This window comes from Canis lupus, chromosome 9 (assembly GCF_003254725.2).
Source record: "Canis lupus dingo isolate Sandy chromosome 9, ASM325472v2, whole genome shotgun sequence".
Classification (NCBI taxonomy): Eukaryota; Metazoa; Chordata; class Mammalia; order Carnivora; family Canidae; genus Canis; species Canis lupus.
In genome coordinates this window covers 12,825,024-12,845,317 of record NC_064251.1, presented here as the reverse complement: position 1 = coordinate 12,845,317, position 20,294 = coordinate 12,825,024, and the positions used below count along the sequence as shown (strand labels likewise).

The following is a 20,294-nucleotide window of genomic DNA, read 5'->3' as shown; positions in this document are numbered from 1 at the left end:
GAACTAGTTATCCTTGGTCTCAAGGGAACCTCTGGAAGCCAACACCTCTTAGGAGTACTGATGGCTCACCTTCTTTGCCTCCAGGCGCATGAGGCTTTGTTAGCGTAGTAGTCTGCCCTCCTGGACAAACTTGATTCACAGCCTCCTCCCTGGAGCATTGGATCTGACCAGGACTGGCTGCAAATGGCCAACCCCACCTTGTTCATGCCCCTCCAGCCTGTTCCACACCTTGGCTCCACCCAGGGACTGAGTACAAATAGTGAGCATGATAAGGCATAAGTGGGTCCATTCTTTAGTTATGCGACAGCTGCTGGGAAATCGGAATTTTAGAGGAATATGGGAGCAGCCCCTCTGCTTCTTAATCTAGCTGTAGCTAATGGCTTGTCCTGATGAGAGTTACGCTCCTGACAACGGTGTAGGTGCTCAGTTCAGGAGCATCTCAAGTGCTGGACAGGCTGAATCAGATAGAAAGGGCGGGGGGAACCCTCACCCCACTAGCTCAGAATAACGTTCCCCATCACCAAGTTGTCAAGTTTCCTCTAGATTGCACTTTCTTGGTCACATTACTAGGAAGAACATCGTGTTCTCGAGGTTTGTTTTTGCCTTTACTTGGGGCCTCTTCTGACGATGTTACAAGGGAGAGAACCGTGTCTCAGAAGCTGCCAGCTTCTTCACGTTGCTACAAGTCAGTTCTGCACCAGAAGCCAGAACGGCTTGGCAAATGTTGATGGGAAACTGGTAGGGTGACAGATTGCTTCCGGAACAGGATTTACCGAACGCCCTTCCCACGAGATGTTTCGGGGGTGGCCAAGCTGTCTAGCAATAGGCAAGGTTCTGGGCTTCGGGGATCTGAGCTGGAGCCTCTCAAACCATGCAGACAGGCATGCCCTGGCACAGGTGTGGCGTGTCCCAGGTGACAGTGGGCAAGCCAGCACGGATCCCTGTTAAGGACCAGAACTGGCAAAGGAGATTACCACAGAGCAAGGGCCCTAGGCAGCCTCAGAGAGGAACAGCTCCCAAGTCACTTTCCTGCTGTGCAAGGGTTTTAGCTGAGCGACGGGTCCATTCTAACACTTGGGCTAAAGATTTTTTATTCTCTTGAAGCTATAAACCCCTTCCTGCACTATCCCAGTTTTTATGATAAACTTAGGACACCCATGGGCCTGAGTTGAGGACTTCTGCTGCATGCCTGAAGAGCCCTGTCCTTCAAGGATTGAGGGATCTTCCTGTCTCCACACACTTCCAGAACTTTCTCTTGGTGCATCCCTGCTTCAGCTGGGGATGGAAGAGGTCTGGAAACTGGGAAAGGTCCTGGCAACAGGGAGTGAAAACTGGCTGGGAACTACTCTTGGATGGGAGGTGTGGGTCAGGGGGTCTCTCCAAGGCCATAGGCACTGTAGTATATTTCTCTAGTAGCATGAATATGGGTGTGGATTCATTGGCACCCACTAGCCATCGAGCTCAATCTGGCAGAAGGAGGTAACTTCATTCAGTCAACAATGAAGACTTGATAGGATAGGTGAGAGCTGATCAATGGGTGGCAGCCTCATGTCACCGCTCATCAGACTGGTTCAACAGAATGTTGAGCTAGAAGAAATAAAATGTCCCATTCTTCTACAAACAAAATGGAACTGAGACATTTTCAATCACTGCATGAGTAACATTGTATTTTTGAGGCTCCCAACACAGAAAATGAGGCCAATAATAGTCTGTGTTCTCTATCATTTAATATTTCTACCCAAATTTGAGAGATGCTGTGTACTCTGGTCCATGTTCACCTTATGCTTGGTGGCAGGACTCAGGAGGTAGTATCGGTTCCAATTGTTAACTAACTGCACCTACCTTATCACTTCTAGTACTTACATAACCCAAGAGACTCATTCCATACCAGTGAGGCCAGTGTCTTCGCTACCAGTTATTTTAACCCTCCACTGCCTAGGACATCACCTGGTACCTATTTAGTAACTCTTTGGTAAGCATAGGAGTCTCCATGCCACCCTGTCCTGTGCTTCTGGGGTTCATGCTGCCCCGTCCCTGGGTCATCTGGAGTACACACCTCCACCTCCTCCGGTGCTACTGGCTCCTATCTTGGCACAAGACATCTTCTTGGCCCTTCCACTCTACAACCAGCCCAGGCCGCCAAACTTCATCTCTACAGACCAATAGCAGCTTGGGGGCAGGGGCTGCATCACATCCTACAGGGTCCCCCCGGGTCAGCACAGGGCAAGGCAAAACCCACAAGGGCCCAACAGATTCTTGTTATTTGGCTGAAAAGCTAAAGCGTACAGGAATGCTTACACTAATTCTTTGGTTGCAGTACAAAAAGTGTCCATTTGGAGGGACTCTCAGACAAGGAAAAACCTAGCAGGCCCAAAGGAGTCACGTAGTTTTTTAAAAAAAGAATGTTAGATGCTCTCAAGAAAGCATCACTGAGCCCCCCAAAGATTAAAGGGCGAAAGACATAGCTCTTTCTGGGAAAACATCTCAGAAAGGGCCATTTACTCTCGGGGAAAAAAATGACCATGTAGAACTTCTCAAGATTTCAGAAATAAAATGAGAAGGTGTCATCCACAACAGCAAACATCTGAGAAACAATGGACTGCGATTCTGTGAACAAAATGGAGTCTTGGAGCTGCTCAGTTTGGTCCATTGGTACTAATTTTGCTGTGTCCAGTCTCCTGATACCCCATGTCGAGTCCCACAGAATCTCGAATTTGATCTCTTCCATGTTAAGGAGAGAGGGCCCATACGTTTTGTAATATTTGTTCCTTCACTGACAAAGACAAAAAGAATGAGATATGCTAAAAATACACCTGCTCAGCATCCCTGTCCTACCACATAGAACCCATACATAAATCTGGATTTGGGGACATAAGTCATCTCACATTTTAGGGCCTATTTATTTAATGTTCTGTTTCATTGCTGAACTCACTGTGTGGCTTTGATAAGGATATAATTTCTGCCCCCATAAATCCAATGGCCATTCATACACATGCGTCAGCAACTCTTCAATCAAAGTGCCATTGGAATAAAACTTATGAAAGAGAATTTAAAGGATTATGGTCTGAGATGAGGAAGCAACATTTGGTCCTTGGAAAAAGATCATAAATATGAACCTTGATGTTCTGAAAGGAAATGGGACATAGTTGTGAGAAAAATAATATTTTCCAGGTAATGGGAGACTGAAACACAGGCAGATTTTAAGAATTAACTTTTTTCCCTCATGAGAGTAATGGATATACTCATCCTACAAAAAGTTTAAATACATGAAAGTATAAGGAGGAAAATTTAAATCACCCATACGTCTGCTGTAGGAGAGAGCCACTGTTGGCATATTGGTATATTTACTGCCAGGCCCTTTGCTCTGCATGGAGCTCTACTGAAATATTTATTTGTATAGAATTCACATCTTTGAACCCAGTTTTAGATCCTGCCTTTATAATATAACAAAGCAAGCTTCGAAAACATTTTAAAGGCCTAACATCCCACTTTACAATACCATTTCTTTAGCCAATCCCCTGTTTGGGGCTGCCTGTGTAGTTTAAAATTCTTCTGTAAAGGGAGAATTTCTGTAAATAATATAGCAACTGATCACCTTTGTGCACAAATATTCGTTTGCATTTCTGATTTTTTTTTTCCTTTGGACACATTTTTAGAAGTGAATCACAGCATGCAAAATCATTCGCGACTGTTGACATATATTGCCAAATTACTCCCCCCAAAAGTACTATGGAAGTCTTGCCAAGGGTGTGATTGAAAAGAGTAAAAAATAACATTGTAATTCTAGCTTCCTTGATTGTTTTTCAGATTGAACTTCTTGTTTTCCCGTACAGTTATTTTGGTCATTGGTATTTCTTTTTCTTTGACTTAGCTCCTTCTTCAAGTTTCCTACAGGGTGCCAAAGAATTTTCTTACTGGGTCAGAAGAACTCCTTAGATGTCAACGAATGATAACAGCCCTTGTCGTATTTGCTGCAAACTGCACTGCATTTAGATGTCATTCACAATGCTGCTTGAAACACACAGGCTTAACTTTTAAACAGTTAAATCTGTCAAACATTTCCTTTTTTATTTCTTCCATTTCTATTATGTTTAGAAAATCCTTACCCTGACAATAACTAAACATTTGCTTATGGGGATCCCTGGGTGGCTCAGCGGTTTAGCGCCTGCCTTTGGCCCAGGGCACGATCCTGGAGTCCCGGGATCAAGTCCCACGTCGGGCTCCCGGCATGGAGCCTGCTTCTCCCTCCTCCTGTGTCTCTGCCTCTCTCTCTATCATAAAATAAATAAATAAATATTTAAAAAAATAAAACATTCGCTTATGTTTCTTTTATTATTTTTTACGTGTAACTGTAAAATTCATTTGAAGTTTATTTTGGTGTGCAGTGTGAGCAAGATCTAATTGATTTGTTTCTTCCAAATGTTTACACAACTTTCCCAGTGACATTCGTGGAAGCAGGCCCATCTTCTTCCACTGCTGGATCATGACATGGCTTCTGTTGGTTTATACTACGCCATCTACTTCACCATATTCAACCTTGTTAATTCTTTCAACAAAACTATGCTTTAAATTGTTGTAAATTTCCCTCATGTAAGAGGCAGCCTTTCCATCCAGGTGCACAGTTTTATGACTCAGGGCAATTCCACTTCAGCTGCTTTTTGCCGTTTATCTAATAAAGCTCTGCCTGTTTGTTCCTTATTCTTTGGTTTATGAATCGTTTTGCTTCAGGTTGATGTGGTTCAGGACATGCCACCCCAAAATATGACACCTTGGCATATTGAATATTTTAAGCTAAAGCAATCTAAGAAATGGCAGGTGAAGAAGGTACTCTCTGAACCTCCTGTGTGGCAGGTCATGCGACTCTCCTATAAGAAGTGACTTCCCTACACCCAGAGGAAAGAAGCATCCTTATCTCAGAAGATGGAGCGACCTCAAGGAGGACCCCAATGAACAGCCCTTACTAAATTCCCCACCAGCCCCTAGGTTACTTTACTCAGCTCATATCCTTCTGTCTTATTTTCTTACGACTGTGCACTTTTCATCAAACCTGGTAAACAACAGAACACTCAGGTTTAACTGTTCCTTTGGGTATTTCCTTACAAAGGCTCCTGTGTCGTATAAAATTTACATAAAATAAATGTGTGTTTTTCTTATTAATCTGTCTTTTGTTAATAGAGCCCCAGCCAAGAGCCTGGAAGGGTACTAAAAGATTTTTTTTTCTTTCTACAAAATATAAATCCTGTTAATATAGCTGAATTTTGTTTTTCTAAAAAACCCAATCCAAAAGCTATGGGCAGTTTATAGCTATTACTTGATCCCCAATATTTGTAAACACAACTATGTGCCTGATGAAATGCTCAGAATTTTGAACACATTAACTCGCTTCCATAATAACCCAACGTGGTATTCCCAGTTTATAGATGGGGAAACTGAGATTTGGAGGGATGGAGGGGTACCCACCACAATGTTGAGCAGCTGGGGGAGGGGGGGGGCAGAACACAGGCAGCCAGATTCCAGTATTTATTTTTTTAAGTAGGTTCCACGTCCACTGCGGGGCTTGAACTCATGACTCTAAGATTCAGTTACACTCTCCACTGACTGAGCCAGCCAGGCTCCCCCAGATTCCAGTATATTCTTAACCTCCACACTGAACTGCTGCCTGTGATGTGTGGCTTCACTTCTGTTGTCACCACCTGCTTGCTTGCCATTTTAATTTTTTTTTTGTTTGTTTTTTAAAGATTTATTTAGTCATGAGACATACAGAGAGAGAGAGGCAGAGAGAGAGACAGAGACATAGGCAGAGGGAGAAGCAGGCTCCATGCAGGGAGCCTAATGCGGGACTCGATCCTGGGACTCCAGGATCACACCCTGGGCCGGAGGTAGGTGCTAAACCACTGAGCTGCCCAGGCATCTCTTGTTATTTGTTTTCAGTCTTTTGCTATACTGTGTTTTGTCTGCATTCATCTTTTCCAAGAATTGTAGTGTATGATGGACAATTGTCAATAATTATTTTTTACATTTGATGCTCACAGATTCTAATGCTTACTACTTGTCCCCATGTATTAGGATGACCCCATTTCTGAACTTTTAATTTTACTTCATCTTGCAGTTCTCTTTAGCTTGCCTTTAAATGACTTTCAAAAAAGGCAGGTGGGGGGATATATGTTCTGAGCTCTTACATATCTGAGAATGAGCCATGTGAATGGCAGTTTGTCTGGGTGAGAAATTTTAGGACAACAAGCTTTGTTTCTCCAAGCTCTATAAGTGATGCTTCCTTTCCTCCTCAAATTTTGTCCTGTATACAAAGGGAAGTCTAGTGCCAACTTGGTTATTGTTTTCTTATATGTAACCTATATATCCTGAAGGAAGGGTATTTGTTTGCTTTGTGATTAAGAACGTCTAGAGTGAAAACCAAAAAAAAGAATGTTCTAGAATGGATGAATCACTAATTTCTACACCTGAAACTAATATTACACTTATGTTCACTAACTGGAATATAAATAAAAACCTGAAAAAAAAAAAAAAAAAAGAACGTTCCAAAATGTTCCTAGCTGTACACTTTCTTCCTTTAATTATGCTGGGATAGGGTTCATTCTCTTTAGTATGAATGCTCCATAAATTTGTTCCTATTGTATGGAATTATCGCTTCCTGTTTCAAGTTTTCTTCTTTCCTTCTTGGGACAACACTATGATTCTCCAGTCATCTCCTGTTCTCAGTCTTCCATTTTATTATGCTATCCCTCATTCATTTTCTCCTTTTGCTTGCACTCTGAAAGAGCTCCTCAGGATTCTTTCACAGCACTAATTTGATTTTCTACAATGCCCCATCTGCTCTTTACTGTTCCATGATGATTTTAATCACGTTACAACAATTTAAGTTTGCAGGCATTTCTTACTTGCCCACCTCCCTTCATCTGGTCTACCTTTGTATATATCCCTGCCATTAAAAAAAAAAAAAAAAAAAAAGTCTCATCTTCCTTGCGTCTCAACCTGCTTGCTCAAATGGCTTCCTGTTCTCATTTTTTGGAGACGTTGTATTCTTATGTTCTACAGAAGTTTATACAAAGCTTTCTCAAACGTTTTGTAGTCCTTGATCCCTTAGCAATTTACCTTTAAATATGTCCTCCATGATACTCTTTTTCCTTTATTCCTCAACATATATTTAAAAACTTTTTTTAAAAAGATTTTATTTATTTGAGAAAGGGAGAGCTTGCACATGCAAGCACAAGTGGGGGAGGGAGAGGAGATGCAGATTCCCTACTGAGCAGGGAGTCTGATGTGGGGCTCAATCCCAGGACCCTCAGATCATGACCTGAGCCAAAGGCAGATGCTTAACTGACTGAGCCATCCTGGCACTCCTATTTTTAGGTCATTTCCGTACCCAACGTGAAGCTCAAACTCACGATCCTGAGATCAAGAGTTGCATGCTCTCCTGACTGAACCAGGCCAGGTGCCCCCTGAATATATATTTTAAATGGGTTACGTATTATGTGTACATTTTCTTTCTTTACTCGTTTTCAATGAGTAAAGCTATATTCAGAGAGATATATGAGGAAAGCTATATCCAGACTTTGTGTTTGCCAACAGATGCTATGTTTAGATTCCCCATTGGCTCTGTCCACTGTCTACTTGGATACTGGTGAGCTCTCTTCCCTCAGAACCAGCCTGGCACTCAAATGGATGTACCTGGCTCCTACCCCAGTATTAGCGGGTCTGTGCTGGGTCCAGGTGAAGTCACATCCCTTTCACAGTGCACGACAATCACATGCACACTGAGTCAATGCCATCCATTTAAACTTAAAATCCCACTGACATTGAGATTCTTCATATTTCCACATGTATCCACTATGCTTCACACCTGAGGCTCATGAGCCCAAGGACATGATCTGCCAAGATCAGTCCTTTCCTATGGCCAATCCTTTCTTCTTTTGGAAGGTGCACTGTGTGGGATGATAAGAGAGAATAGGATTTTGGCTCCCTGAAATCAAAGGGCTGCCTCCCAGGTTTTTTGGCTTCTGAAAAAAAGACCCTGTTTTTTCTGAGCAAAGGGGGAGACATAAAGAATCTTCCTGCTTTCCTACAGGTGCACAGGGCTTTGCTGTGTATCACGCACCAAGTACGGCCAGACCACGGATATGTTGTTGTTTTTCATGCAAACCCATTAGGTTAATAGTCAGTAGAAACTTTTCTAAGGTTGAAATGGTTGTCAGTCTCAGCTGTGGGTTTCTGTCTTTTCCTAGGTCTTCCTAACATTTCAGCTGGGTACCTTAATTCAATGCGGAAATCTACTGATTCCTTACACGGATCTAGGAACTCCACTGTTCCTGGAGAGCCGGGTTAATGGAAAGAGGAGTAAATTCTTCTTGGCATCTCTCAGTTTAAATCTAAGCTACTCACCACCATTTCTCCTGGCAAACTCTCTACTCCTGCTTCCCTGCTGTCACCTTGTCACCCTGTGGGAAGCTTTTCAATGTGCTCACACCACTGGGGTCTGCCCTTTACAGGCCAAGGCCGGGTCTGTGTAACTCAATTCTCCATCATCTTGTTGGCCGTTTCACCTCCAGCTCTGATGTAACTAAACCTTCAGACACTCTAGACAGGACCTGAAGGGCAGTGGAGTCCAGAGGGGAACACAGAGAGGAGAGCAGAGCCCGTTTCCAGCCTGCTCGGCCCACCACTCACCTTCCTGGGCAATCTCTAGTGGAGCGCATAATCTGTCTGGAAAGCAATGGGGCTTGTTGGCCTAGGAAATCTCTAAGATTTCTTCCACTTTGAACATAAGCTGCATGCAAACTGATTTTTCACAGCATATATTTATGGCTTTGTTTTCATAGTATCACCTATGTCCGAAGTTCTATATCCCCTAGGCTGGATACTGGATAGGTAGTGAAAGGTCCTGCACACTGTGCTTCATCCTAGAATTCCTAAAATTGGAGGTTCATAGGATGTGTTGGAGAAGATGATGACTGTGGCTTCCCTCCCTCTCAGAAGGTAGATACAAGATTCTGCATATAATTTTGGAGGTCTCCCTGACTCCCTGGAGCTGGCGTGGGGCTGGGGGTATATCCACAGATCAGAAACTAAGAACTTGCTCTGAGATACACATCACTCCTCTGCTACTTGGAGTTACTTTGTATGAATCATCTGAAAGATAGGGAGTCAGATTTGAGGAAGGCATTTCTGCAAAGAATTAAGATAAGGGGCCTTGTTAAAATGTGGAGCCACAATGAGGGAAGTGGGAGTCTTTTCTGAGAATGAACAAATTCCAGGCTCCATTAACATTAGATCACAGCAGGGCTTGGCCAAATTCACTCAAGGAGACCGTGGGTTCCTAGACCTGTAAGAGCAGCCTGTGTCCAGTAGGACTAAATTTAACTAAAAGAGCCGGAGCAGAGGCCCCAAGGTGGACATCAGGAGTGTCTGGCAATCTGGTCCAGGGAGGAAGGAGTGTCTGGGTGTTTAACTCCACATGCTTTTGGCCACAAAAGCACAGTGGCCTCTACCTTGAGATGAATATGAAATCTTAGCCTGATGACTTTAAACATTTATCTAATGCCATTATAATTCTATGTTCACTTGGCAGTGTTCTCAGTCCCCTAAGGTCTATTTACAGGGAAAGAAGGCATTACCCCAGTGGATTTCTGCTATTTGTGGTCTACAGGACAGTGTTTTCACATGGGAAACAATAAAATGGGTTCATTATGATTTGTCTTCATGGGTGTCTTAACTGGACTATAGAGGCTGCTCTGATCAAGCCTGCAGACACATGGATGGCTTTATTTCTCCCTATAAATTAATAAACTGGTGTCTTGATGCACTGCTCTGAGAGGATCGCACTGGATCTGGTCTCTATGGGCTTGGCTGCCTCTGAATCGTAACAAGAATGGATCTTGGGGCTCTCAAAATGGAGGAACAGAATGAGCTGCATCCCCTCCCCTGCCTTGAGATGCTACCGCATTTCCACTTACATCTATTTTGGGTAATGGGGTGCTCTGGTTTTAATTACTTACCCACAACCCCATACCAAATATATAGACAATGTTCTGTTTTAGACCTAAGTAAATCTAACCTACTACAAGACTAGAACTTGTAATCCCCAGAGCTGCAGTTCTCAAATGTTACTGTGTACAAGAATCACCTTGGAGAAACTCATTAATGACATATTTGCTGGTTCCACTGTTGGGAGAATTGGATTCAGGATGTCTGGAGTGGGAGCAGTAATCTGCATGCTGAACAGCATCATGCTTTGAGAAACCTGGCACAGAAAAGTGGTTACAGCCCCCTGGACCAACTTTACGGAGTCACAGGGGGTACTTGGCTCACCAGAGACCTCTCTACCCCGTGTCATTCCTACACTCAGTCCCAAACCAAGCAATGCTCCCTCTCAGGGCACATGCACTCTGCAAATCATGGAGGGCAGGTTCTGAACCAACCCTCACACGAGCGACCCATTCAATTGGCACCAAAAATCTTTTGGTCATGTTCTCATGGAAACTCCCAGGATTCAGAATGGAAATGTTCCTTTGGGACTCAAGCTCTAGCTCTATCTTGTCACTGGGAAAGTCCCTGAACCCCTCCTAAGCTATTTCCTCACTTAAAAACTTGAGATAATAAGAATCTCACTCAATACGAACTATAATATAAAAGATATCACGCCAATAAAACCACTGGCGTGGAGCTTGGCACAAAGTAAGGAGTAACTCTTAACTATTGTTATCACCAATGTCATCTAGGAAAAAAACAGTCTTCCCATGGGACACTCACTGAGACTTACTATGTGCCAGGCACCCTTATAAGTGTGCCAACAAGGAAAACAGTAAGTAAACATAAGAGCTCTGGGTGCTTGGGAGCAACATTGCAGTAGCGATAGAACTTTCTATCTCCAGAGATAGCACATAAAATTGGGCTAGATCTCTCTCATTCTGGATCGCTATTGGTACCAAACCAGATGCATGCCCTCAGGGCGCCCCCTGGAGCAGGGATGATGGGGTGGCCTGAGGAAGGCTGCTCCTGGGCTCCACGTCACGAGAGTTCTGGTCCTGGGTTTCACTGAGGGAGCTTCTCTAACGTGCTGACCTTCAGACACCTGTCACACTGGGAGGCCCTGGCATCCTGCCTCCCCAACTCCCAATCGCAGGGCATCAAAGCGCTCCAGAGAGGAAGAGCTACAAAGACCCAATGACAAATGCAGTTTGCTGAAAGGAGAAGGGGAGGGGCAGGTGCAGGTGCCATTACTCAGTGCTCTCCTGACACTAGAGAAAATTGCTCCATTTGTATTTCTGGCTGCATAATTATCTCCCCCCCACCCTAGTTGATATAATGTTTCTTCTCAGAGGAATAAGAGGATACCAGAGATGAGGAGGGTAAGAACTAGAAGTTGGCAGGGCTGACCTGTCTCCACCAAGTCATTTCTCTCAAGCAGGGTCAAGCTTCAGTAACCCGGGAGGGGACTGGAAGGTACCTCTCGCCCCTCCCTCCTCCACCCCCTCCCTCTGATTACTTCCCCTTCATCCGTGCTTAAAATAGACTGAGCCGAACTGAAAATAACCTAGGAGATTAAATTAAATTAAATCAGGCCTGGCTCCAAGGCAGCTGCTAATAAAATCATAAGCATTCACATCAGTGTGGCAGACAAAGACAAAAATGTTTATTGGTTCTTTATTTTTCCCCCCTACTGAAGTAGCTGAGGCTTCAAGAGACAAAGCCAAATGAAATCAGCCTTCTATCCTCTTTATACAAGGGACTAGCTGCAGAAACCTTTGAGGCAGGTGATGAGCAGGAATTTGTTTTTGCTAGAAGCCTGAGAGAGCCTCATCTTCTGGTGGGCTTTGCTGGGCTTCCCTGCCAGGAATGCACCGGCTGAGCATCGCACAGGATGCCTGGTAGCCCGTAACAGTTCACATAGGAGGCTGTATTTCCTCCAGTTGTCACCAGTAAAGGGATGGACAGTCCCACCCCAGGGCTCTTCCCAACCCCTGCAGGATTGACGATCCTCCCAGGCGTTCTTGATCACCAAAAAAAAGGGATCAGTGCTGATTCTGAGGGATGTATTTAGAGGGAGCTATTGGGGGTTCATGCAAACAAGGGACTAGTAGCTTTTGTCTCTAGAGTCTTTGGTGAAAGAGCTAAAATATAACGAGCCACCTTTTCCACCTATCTGTTGTACCACTGCAGGCCTTAATCTGAAAATACAAAGCTACAGATAAACATTAATTAAACTTGGGATGTCAGGGCTGAGAGATCTTTACCTGGAAAAGCCTCCTGTCACTTCAAAGTCACTTCAACTGCAATTAAAAAAAAAAAAATCTACAAGTTCTCATATCCATTGGGATCTCTCTGACTAGGTCTAGCCATCAAGGATGACTACCCCAACGTGATCACACGTATCAAACCTAGCACGACACTAAATTAATTCTGAAAAGATTGGAGACTGGGTATCTTGGGTGTAAGGCTTTTAATCCAGTAAAATAACCAAGTTGTTTGTATAACCACCACGCCATGGTACTAAGGCAGTCACTGGTAGGAAAAACCGCCAAGTGCAGAGATTAAACAGGAAGCCAGTCCATGTTGTAGGGCCCACAAGTCAAAGACTAGCCACAGGATGAAGAGTCAGTTCCTCAGGAGGCCTCAAGAGGTAGGCATTTGAGAGCTAAGAGCTTTAGGGAGCAGAGAGGGGACCCGCCATTCTGAGCATAATCACCATAGCTGAAAAACCAAGCAGGAGACACATCAATGTTCCATTTGTGGGAGAGACTAATGGTGATGATTCATGGATAACATGTACCTTGCTTTGTCTTTCCCCTGCTGAATGGAAGCCAGGTAAGCTGGCTTTTTTTTTTTTTTTTTTTTCCCCAGAGAGAGGCTAAGAATCCAGAGGCATTGTTAGCATATTGCCAACTAGTTCATTCCCGCAGTTGGAAATGCTCATAAAAGCAAAGCTCTGGGGGTGACAGGCACAGAGTCCTGGGACCAAGTAAATCACAGAGCCTGCAGACAAAGCTACCCGGGGGGGGGGGGGGGGGGGGGGGGGGAGTCATTTCGGGCCGCGCAGTTCACAATGCAGGCTGGAGGGCTTTGTCCAGTCCCCAGGCCCTAATCAACCATCTCCACCTTCCTGGTACTTGTTCTACCTTCTAACTGGGGCCCCATTCAAAGAACACTGCTTCCTGGGGGTACCGCCATCACTAAGCCTCTTCTCCATCAGCACCATTTCCACTTGGAACCCAGTGTGTGGTTTTATAGCTTCTGAGAGGGGTGATTAATGGGCCAGGCGGCTGGACTGGACAAATAGAGCCAAATCCATTTTTCCTTTATCCTTGGCTGTTTCTGGAAACTGGCCAGGTCAGGAATGCGTTTTGTTCAAAAGGGACGTATGAGTCATATCTAACTTTTGTACAGAAGCATAGACACTGCCACTGCTCTTTAGTAACTGTGGACGTGCAACATGGTTGAAGGAAAAAGGCACCCAAGTGGAGGGCAGGAGCCTGGCTCCAGTGCCTGTTCTGACAGCAGCTTTCTGCATAACCTGGCTGCCAGCTTCCGGTCGTGCTGCACTACTTCTCATCCTGTCTGCTTAGCACCCACCTCTCAGGTCCTGCAAAATGCCCTTCCCCCCTTGGGCCTACCCCCTTCTGTGACCCCATGCTTCAGCCATAGTCAAGGAGTCCAGGGCTGGCACATGACCCACAATGAGCCGATGAGTCCCTTCCCTGAGCCTCTGGATTGTGCCGGACATGGAGGGAGATATGAAGCAGTAAGAGGCAAAGCTGAAGAACCATCTGGGGCCATGTTTTCTGCAATGTGGGGAGAGCCCAACTAGCTTTGAAAGGGATGAAAGACAGTAGTTCACATGTAGAAGAGGGGATACAAAACCCTGTTTCCAGGGTCCCAAAGCCTTCCCACCCTTGAGTTCTAGCAGCTATCCCAGATTTCTTTCGATAATTCCTTCTTCATGAGTGGGCTGAAGTCTGGTTTTGTCCCTTACAACCCCAGACACCCTACACCAGTCATGTTTGTTCCCTCTCCAAACCTTAGTTTTTTTCACATGAAAAAAACTATGCAGAAGTTGGGCTGCATCAGTGGTTCTCAACCTGTTCCCTAGTCTCCTCATGGGTCGAAGAGGAGGGGGGACGTGGGTGCCACATCCTCTCCTTTCTAACAAGGGGAGCTCTGTTTAACGGGAATATCACTCCAAGTAAGATGTCACTGGAAGGTGTCTGCTATTCAGACTTGTCTGAAAGTTACCATGCCCAATGCTTCTCAAGCCTCATCAAGCTGGAGCCCCCAATTCTCTCAGTTCCTCGAGGGGGGCCAGGCTGGTTGGCCCTGGTGATCAGCTCTTTCTCTCTGAAATGACACTTCCAGCAGATAAACGCCAGACCTGCGGGGACCCTCGGAGTTCTTACAGTTAAGTGCCTTTGTATGAACTTGCATATGAGGAAGGCAAAACCCAGGGAGCTGAGGACAAGGTGCATGGAAGGTTAAAATCCTCAGGTTTAATATTCTCAGCTTGATACACAACTGTTCCATTCACTGAACTCTTTCCATTCTCAAAGTGCAGATTCTGGGGTGTTCCTGGGTCCTGCCTGGTAGGCACCGTAAAGGAAAAAGCAAACGAAATCTGGGATTAGGCTTTCCTTGCTGTGGCTGGAGCCCTCCTGTGGGCATAGTTATGCCATGAACAAATGCCTACAGAAAGAGTTAATGTGTCAATAAGTGACACATACTGATTCATTGAACCATATAATATAAACGTGACTGCAACAAAACTTGTCGTAGAGAAACAATCCCTAATTATTATCGAGCATTGGTTAGTGGCGGAGTTGGGAGTCAACCCCAATTGATCTGACCATAAAGCCAATAGCATAGTTTCCACTAAAACCAGATCGCTTCTCTTACCTTATAAACACAGGCTCCCTGTACCTTTTCTTCATGGAGTGTTAGTCATTTAATGTGTGCTGAGATTAGTTTCAAAAAATATAATGGGCATCCTTCAGAAGTTCAGAGTTTGGGATCCCTGGGTGGCGCAGTGGTTTAGCGCCTGCCTTTGACCCAGGGCGCGATCCTGGAGACCCGGGATCGAATCCCACGTCAGGCTCCCGGTGCATGGAGCCTGCTTCTCTCTCTGCCTGTGTCTCTGCCTCTCTCTCTCTGTGTCTATCATGAATAAATAAATAAAATCTTTAAAAAAAAAAAAAAAAAAAGAAGTTCAGAGTTTTCAGGCTACCAGAATCCCTGCTCTCTTAGGGGTTCAGGGTAGGGGATTGAAATAGGTTTCAGGGTCATCCAGAGTCGAGGGGATCTATGAGGATCTATTAGTAAGATCTATGAGGCTGCAAACTGTGCTGGTTAAAATGTGTAGCGCACACACTTTCTGGCCTTGTGGGCAGATGTTTACCCACAAGAGTTCTTCTGTGGGTACTCACCCAGGCAGCCCATAAAATGAGAGTGGCAATACACAGCCAAAGAACCATGTCCTGCGCACCCTTCCTTCCGGCAGTGGTTGGCTGCAGGCAGAGTGACTTAAGCAGAAGGAGATGTCAGTGTGGTATTTGCCAGAACAAGAGTCCTCCTCCGCCACCTTCCCACTGGGTGTCCAGGAGAGTAGGCATTTCTTTCGATTACATCCCCTGCCTCCAGTGGGTCGAAGCTGGTGAAGCGACACTTTCTTCAATGCAACTCTCTCCAAATTCAGCACCCCCACCTTGAACACTTTTATAGGAAGTTTGCCTTGCATCTGTTCTTGTTTCATTATTCTAGGGAAAAAAAATGCTTGACTTGGTTTTAAAAGGGACCCTGACTGTCTTTAATTAACCACAAACTTTGCATTAATTACCAAGGAAAATGGGTGGTGAAAGTACAGCTACTGTTCTCAGCAAAGTCCTCTGTGGGGGGGGGCAGTCTGGTGCAGGGCTTCCGCAGGTGGCCATTCCCTGCCTTATTCAAATAGGGATATTTTAGAAGAACCTCAGGAGCTAACTACTATTTTCTCAGGGAATCTGCATTCTTTCCAAGTGGAAATGCCTAGAGGCTGAGATGAACACAGCCTGATGTTTCTCAGCACCATTTTGGGGCTAATAACCAGAGCAGGTGTATACCCATGAACTGGAGATTCCTTTCAAAACATTTGAAAAAGAATGCTTGTGGGATATAGGAGCAGCTTAGTGTTGGAAGGGACCAAAAGGCAGCATCCACTCACCTAGCTTTTTAGGGGACTACTCTAATCCATTCATGAAGATGAAATGGATCAAAGGAGGAAAAACCTCTGCATTTATTTTGGAACATTTCCACTGGTAAACAAAGTGAACACTGAATGTTCAAGTTTTCCAACCTTTGGGTAGGGTGGTGGGAGAAATCCAAAGGGGCATTTATCTGCTATTGTCTCTTCCAGCCTGACCCCCTTAACATCTCCTCTCCCCATCAAAGATTTAAAAAAAAAAAAAAAAAGAAAGAAAGAAATTTCCATGATGTGATTAAAAAGACATCATTTGCAAGCTTCTGAGAGATTCTTCACTTGGCAAATGCATTTACTTTCTAGAAGATCAAGTTCCTTGCAATAATTTCATGGCAATTAATCTTTTGCTTAAATGATAATCCTATAATTAGAAGCAATTAAAATCCTGCACAAGAATGACCCACTCAGTCAAGGTCAACGTCCCTGTATGCTAATGGCGTCATCTTGAAAGAGGTCCCAGAAATATTTCTCTTTTTATTCCCCCCCCCCCCCGCCCGCCCAGGAATGTGGGTGTTCAAAGTCCATGGATTTTCATGGCAGGAACCATTGATGCCAAAGTGGATAGATGACTGAGGTCCCTGTCAAAGAGGCTAGGGGCTTAAGATCATCTTAAGCAGGAGAGCAGGAGACACAGAAGCCATGTCACTTTGAGCTTGGATACCAGGGTATTTTAAGACAAAGGCACACACTGCATTAAGAAAACACCACACGGCTTTTGCCCTTTGCCCCAGTCTTGTTGCCTCCCACAACATCCAGTGACTAAGCAGCCAGCATGGAAAGCTGTGTCTAAACCACTGCGCAGAGAACCGTGCAGGAATGACAACATGGGGGAGGGCAGGCCGCTAGTTAGTACACACTTAACACTTAGCTCTGCCTCTGACAGGCCAGGATGAGGTACCACGGTCAGGATGTAAATAAGGACATGCTTCTTTTGAGAGGATAGACCTCTTTCCTCTTTCTTGGCTGATATGTGTTTCTCTGAAGGATCCCAGAAGTCACGTGGCTTCATGAATTAGGCAAAAAATAGAATAATTTTAGCTTGATCCAGACATAGGGCCAAAATGGGAAGAGTTGCTTGGATCTGGGATGTAAAGCACGGTATAAAGCCAAGTGAATTTTTAAATTCTGTGCCTACTGAAGACTTCTATAGTCATCACCCACTCAGCAAACACACAGTAGGGTACAAATTTGAGGTACTGGGCTGGATACAAGAGGTAAGATGCCATTTCTGTCCTCGAATGGCTAATGGTCTGCTGGAGGGAGATTAACATGCAGATGAACATAAGTGAAATCACATTATGAACGTTATAAAGGACATGAGAGAAAAGTGGTTGATCTTAGGCAAGCTATAAAATGTGAGGAGAGGCTTCATAAAGGTATCTGGAGCAGAGTGTTAAGATGTTCCCAAGGGAAGGGACACAGCATAAACAAAAGTGAGGAGGTAGGAAACAACCTGCCTACCGGGCAGACAGCACACAGCACATAGCTTGCTCTACCATTGGGACACTGAGTGTCAAGGGATGGGGGCCACTGGGAATCAGACTGGGGAGGCAGGACATCTGACGTTTAGGAATATCCCATCAAGGAAGATGACAGAAGAAATAAATCCCTTGAAGACATGCCAAGAAGCTATCACCTAGAAGTGTACACATCTGAACGGGGCAACACACGGGTGCTCTTCTATCATTTTTAGCTTAGAGACCATGCCTGTTTTCTTTTGCAAATTCTTTTGCAAATGTTAAGCAGCAGCAAACTCAAGGCAGCTGATTGCCGGAGATGGGTTCTTCCAGGACTGTGGGAATGGGAGATGAGGATGGGTCTGCAATGAGAAAGAACCAGAGCCAACAAGGAAAAGCCAGTGATGGCAGGGTGAGAAAGGACGGAGCCAGGACCCATGTCTGGCCAACTCATGTGCCCTCGGAACATGTCTGGAGGAGGTATTTGTTTCCATCCTTCTTTGCCCATTTTAATTTTTTTTCCGCCAGAGTCCCTGCTGCCATGTTTATTTCTAGCCATTTTCTAAGCCCTGAGAGATAGAGGCTGGGGGAAATGATGACAGACCCTCACTTGCAATGATGCCAACAGCACTGCAGTAATTACAGGGGCCACAGGACCAGCACAGAGTAGTCTCACCTGTTAATTGTAGGACAGAAACACGAGGTTGCAAACCTCACACTGGTATGGGCCACGTCTGTGCTAGCACACAATCTTCCCTCGGCAGGGCTGGGGGTCAGCAGCGTGAGAGAGTGGGAGGCACGTGCCTGGGTGCTGGGCAGGAGCATCCTCCAGTTAGCAGCTGTGTGACCTTGGGCAGGCCTGGGAGCTCTTCCAGACTGTTCTTTCATTACAGAATGACAATAATGATAGCACTTTTCTCGAAGGGTTGTTGTGATGAACATACAGATCATCACAACATAATATATAGAATTAACATATAGAAAGGCTTCCAAACAGGGCCTGGTACATGGAAGGTACTTACAGCGGCTTTTCTGGTTTGCTCTCCTGACCCCTTTTCCACATTTCCTACTTGTGTTTGGACTGGCTGGCAGTCCCCTAGCATCCCCAGAAATATTTCTCTTTTTATTCACCCCCCCCCTCCCAGGAATGGGAGCATAGCATCCCCACTGGGAGCACTGATGTTGGCTTACCTGGGGGCTTCCTACAAGCTGAGTGTCATCTCTATAGACAGCAACAGAATGTTCCAACTTATCACTGCTCAAAGTTCTGGAAGGTTGGTTTAAACAATTTCAAACCCACAGTGGAATTGAAAGAACAGTACATTGAACAGCTATATATCCTTCACCTAGATTCACTATCTATCTAAATCTACTTTTAGATTTGCTATTTATTAACATTTTGCCACACATATTTTCTGTGTATGCACCTACACATATTTTCAGCTTTTTGCTTTGTTTTTTGTTTTTATGGAGTCATTTGTAGATGAGGTACAGACATCACCATTATCTTCCAGAAACTTCACAGATACAAACATATTACCTAAAATATTGTCCAGATCCACAACCCATCCCAACCCTCACTGTCACCCAAAGTCCTCTATAGTTGTCTTTTGAGATCCAGGGTCTAATCAAGTGTTACAGATTGCCATTGGTTGCCATGACTCCAGGTTCCTTTACTCAAGAACCGTCCCCTTGACTGTTTGTTTCTTGGGATATTGGCGTTTTTGAACAGTCCAGACTGGTTAACGAGCAGAATGTCCCAATATCTGGACTTATCTGCTTCCCCCTCCCCTCTCATAATTAGATTCAGGTTATAAAATTTTGGCAAAATAAATAAATAAATAAATAAAATTTTGGCAAACACACTTGATAGGCAATACCATGTACCTTCTTATTACATCACAATAGGTATACCCTTTTAGTCTGTGGTATGGGGGAGGCTGAGTTTGGTTATTCAGTTAAGGCAGCCTACTTATATCAAATGGAGAACAGAACTTCATAGGAAAATGTTCAATCCAAGTGACAGTATTCTGACTCTACCTTTAGTGGGATATCATCCAAGGATTTTTTAGAACAGCAATAAAATCTTGAACTTTATGGAGTAGATTGGGGTTATTGGTCTGTGAATTCTAAAATTTTGCTGCATGTAATGTGAGGCAGAGCAAATAAGTACACTTATTGAAATCATCAAGAACCAGAGATCTACATAGGGAGGAGGAGGAATGAATAAGGACCAGGGAAATGTAAGGAAGAACCCTGAGCTGCAATCAGAACCAGAAACACTAGTGTGGAGTCATTACCTCTGTCTACTGCAGGAGCTGAGAAATAGTAATGTCCCAGGAGCAATGAGCACCCTAGCACACAGACCTTGGATTTTTATTTCCCAGTTAAAAAAAAAAAAAAAGATACCCAGAGTCACTCAGAGATATTAAGTACAAGGTGGGCTCTTCTGTTCTAGAAAGAAAGGAAGTGCTAAAAAAAAAAAAAAAAAAAAAAAGCCTGATGGGTTATGTCAAAAGGACACAGAGCCAGTTTGAAGGGGCTCCCACTGGCTATATTTTGAACAATTTGAACACAAAAAATTGAAAGAACTTGTGAGCCCA

The 20,294-nt window shown here is 44.5% G+C and overlaps 2 protein-coding genes across 7 annotated transcripts in view; both read right to left on the bottom strand.

The window, feature by feature from the left end:
- The window catches only part of PRKCA (protein kinase C alpha), a 395,118-nt gene that overhangs the window by 95,705 nt on the left and 279,119 nt on the right, over positions 1 to 20,294 (bottom strand). The gene's annotated exons all lie outside the window — the stretch shown is intronic.
- LOC112652874 (uncharacterized) lies at positions 10,921 to 19,711 on the bottom strand. Of its 4 annotated transcripts, none has more exons than XR_003131783.3 (3): positions 18,883 to 19,711; positions 15,426 to 15,755; positions 10,921 to 12,705 (listed from the first exon to the last, which is right to left on the bottom strand). XR_003131783.3 is itself a non-coding variant. In XM_025436490.3 (3 exons), exons 1-3 carry the CDS (start codon positions 18,640 to 18,642, stop codon positions 12,618 to 12,620), a joined length of 693 nt encoding a protein of 230 aa, XP_025292275.1. In that variant the 5' UTR covers positions 18,643 to 18,866; the 3' UTR covers positions 10,921 to 12,617. The 4 variants fall into 4 exon arrangements, 3 of the variants coding, with proteins under 3 accessions (XP_025292275.1, XP_025292276.1, XP_035577054.1); XM_025436490.3 differs by lacking the exon at positions 18,883 to 19,711 and adding an exon at positions 18,368 to 18,866; XM_025436491.3 differs by lacking the exons at positions 10,921 to 12,705; positions 18,883 to 19,711 and adding exons at positions 12,766 to 14,688; positions 18,368 to 18,876.

Excerpts from the sequence above, each read along its gene's own strand:
- LOC112652874 (XM_035721161.2), bottom strand. The coding sequence starts at position 18,642 with ATGATCTGTATGTTCATCACAACAACCCTTCGAGAAAAGTGCTATCAT. Across the intron at positions 15,756-18,367 it reads TTCTGTCCTACAATTAACAG|AATAATGAAACAAGAACAGA; the intron begins GTGAGACTACTC and ends TTTTTTCCCTAG. Across the intron at positions 14,586-15,425 it reads TCATTTTATGGGCTGCCTGG|GCAGGACCCAGGAACACCCC; the intron begins GTGAGTACCCAC and ends GGTGCCTACCAG.